The following is a 2,528-nucleotide window of genomic DNA, read 5'->3' as shown; positions in this document are numbered from 1 at the left end:
CCCAGTTTGGACCAGTTCGGACCAGTTCATCCCAGGGACCAGTTAATCCCGTGCCCCCCCCTCCCAGTTCATCCCAGTTCGTCCCAGTTCGTACCAGTTTGCACCAGTTTGGACCTTCCAGGACCCCCCAGGACCCCCCCAGTGGCTCCCAGTTCGGACCAGTTTGGACCAGTTTGGACCAGTTTGGACCTTCCAGGACCCACCCAGGACCCTCCCAGTTCATCCCAGTTTGCACCAGTTCATCCCAGTGATCTCCGAGGACCCTCCCAGTTCATCCCAGTTTGGACCAGTTTGGATCTTCCGGGACCCTCCCAGGACCGGCCAGGACCCCCCCCAGACCCTCCCAGTTTATCCCAGTATAACCCAGTTCCTCCCAGTCTCTCCCAGTAACCCCAACCCCCAAACCAGTATAAACCAGTAACCCCAAACCAGTATAAACCAGTAACTCCAAACCCCAAACCAGTCCCTCCCAGTTCATCCCAGTACCTCCCAGTCCCCTCCCAGTCCCTCCCAGTATAAACCAGTAACCCCAAATCCCCTTTTTAACCCCTCCCAGTTTGCCCCAGTCCCTCCCAATCCCTTCCCAGTATAAACCAGTAACCCCAAACCCCCTCCCAGTCCCTCCCAGTCCCTCCCAGTAACCCCAAACTCCAAACCAGTATAAACCAGTATAAACCAGTACCTCCCAATTCCCTCCCAGTAACCCCGAACCCCCTCCAGTCCCTCCAGCTCCTGGCCCGTGACACCCTCTCCTTCTTCTCCCCTCCCCCCGGCGCCGCCGCCGGCACCGGCGCCGCCGGCACCACCTCGCGCCGCTTCGCCGCCGCCTTCTCCGCCCTCCTCCGCCACGGCCGCCATCTTGGCCCCGCCCTGGCCCACCTGGCCCGGCTGGCGCCCGGCTTCGACCTGGACGAGGCCACGCCCGGCAACGGCTACCGCAGCCTCCTCGAGGTGGTCCGAATCTGCCTGGAGCGCGCCGTGGAGCGCAGCCGCCACGTGGCCGCGCACCGCCGCAGCCTCTTCTTCCGCGCCGGCGCCAACGCCGCCGAGGTGGAGGCGGTGGCGGCGGCGCTGGGGCAGCTGCGGGCCCTGGTGGTGCTGGCGGCCAAGATGGCGGCGATGGCCGAGCCCGGGTGTCTGTTCCCCGACGGGGAGAAGGTCAGGAAGGACCTGGAGGAGGAGGAGGAGGAGGAGGAGGGGGAGGAAGGCATCAGCGAGGTGGTGCTGCGGGAGTACAGCACGATGCACAACGGCTGCTTCTACGGCCGCTGCTTGGGCTTCCAGGTGAGCATTTTTTGGGATTTTGGGAGGTTTTTGGGATTTTCTGGGAGTTTTGGATTGGTTGGATTGGTTGGTCTTGGGTTTGTTGACCGTTGGTTGGTTGGTCTTGGCTTGGTTGGTCTTTGTTGACCATTGGTTGGTTGTTCTTGGTTTCGTTGACCATTGGTTGGTTGTTCTTGGCTTGGTTGATCTTCATTGACCATTGGAGTCATTGATCTTGGCTCCATTGACCATTGGTTGGTTGTTCTTGGCTTGGTTGATCTTTATTGACCATTGGTTGATCAATCTTGGCTCTGTTGACCATTGGTTGGTTGGTCTTGGCTTGGTTGATCTTCATTGACCATTGGTTGGTTTATCTTGGCTCCATTGACCATTGGTTGCTTGGTCTTGGCTTGGTTGACCTTTGTTGACCATTGGTTGGTCGGTCTTGGCTCCATTGACCATTGGTTGCTCTTGACCCCATTGACCGTTGCTTGGTCAATCTCGGCTGGGTTGCGGCGCTGGCGGCCAAGATGGCGGCGATGGCCGAGCCCGGGTGTCTGTTCCCCGACGGGGAGAAGGTCAGGAAGGACCTGGAGGAGGAGGAGGAGGAGGAGGAGGAGGAGGGGGAGGAAGGCATCAGCGAGGTGGTGCTGCGGGAGTACAGCACGATGCACAACGGCTGCTTCTACGGCCGCTGCTTGGGCTTCCAGGTGAGGAATTCGGGAATTTCCTGGAATTTTGGGGATTTTCTGGGAGTTTTGGAATGGTTGGATTGGTTGATCTTGACTCCATTGACCATTGGTTGGTCTTGGCTTCTTTGACCATTGGGTTGGTTTTGTTGACCACTGGGTTGATCTTGATCTCGTTGACCATGGGTTGGTCAATCTTGACCTCGTTGACCCTTGGTTGACCTCGTTGACCGTTAGTTGGTCAATCTTGACCTCATTGACCATGGGTTGGCCAATCTTGACCTTGGTTGACCTTGGTTGACCTCACGTTGACCATTGGTTGGTTGCTCTTGACTTGGTTGATCTTCATTGACCATTGGTTGGTTGGTCTTGACTCCATTGACCATTGGTTGGTTGCTCTTGGCTTGGTTGGTCTTCGTTGACCATTGGGTTGATTGATCTTGACTCCATTGACCATTGGTTGGTCACCCTTGGCTCCGTTGACCATTGGTTGGTTGGTCTTGGCTTGGTTGACCTTTGTTGACCATTGGTTGGTTGTTCTCGGCTCCGTTGACCATTGCTTGGTTGGTCTTGGCT

At 57.4% G+C, this 2,528-nt stretch overlaps 1 protein-coding gene across 1 annotated transcript; it reads left to right on the top strand.

The window, feature by feature from the left end:
- Positions 1-700: 700 nt before the first annotated feature.
- LOC120502556 (hormone-sensitive lipase-like) lies at positions 701-1,973 on the top strand (the record flags this gene model as incomplete). Its single annotated transcript, XM_039710071.1, has 2 exons — positions 701-1,284; positions 1,794-1,973. Coding segments are annotated over 2 exons (764 nt in total), but the record flags the coding sequence as incomplete, so codon positions are not given.
- Positions 1,974-2,528: the final 555 nt, after the last annotated feature.

This window comes from Passer montanus, unplaced genomic scaffold (assembly GCF_014805655.1).
Source record: "Passer montanus isolate IOZ18808 unplaced genomic scaffold, ASM1480565v1 scaffold2225, whole genome shotgun sequence".
Lineage (NCBI taxonomy): Eukaryota > Metazoa > Chordata > Aves > Passeriformes > Passeridae > Passer > Passer montanus.
The sequence above is the reverse complement of the archived record's forward strand: the minus strand, read 5'-3'. Positions and strand labels throughout refer to the sequence as shown.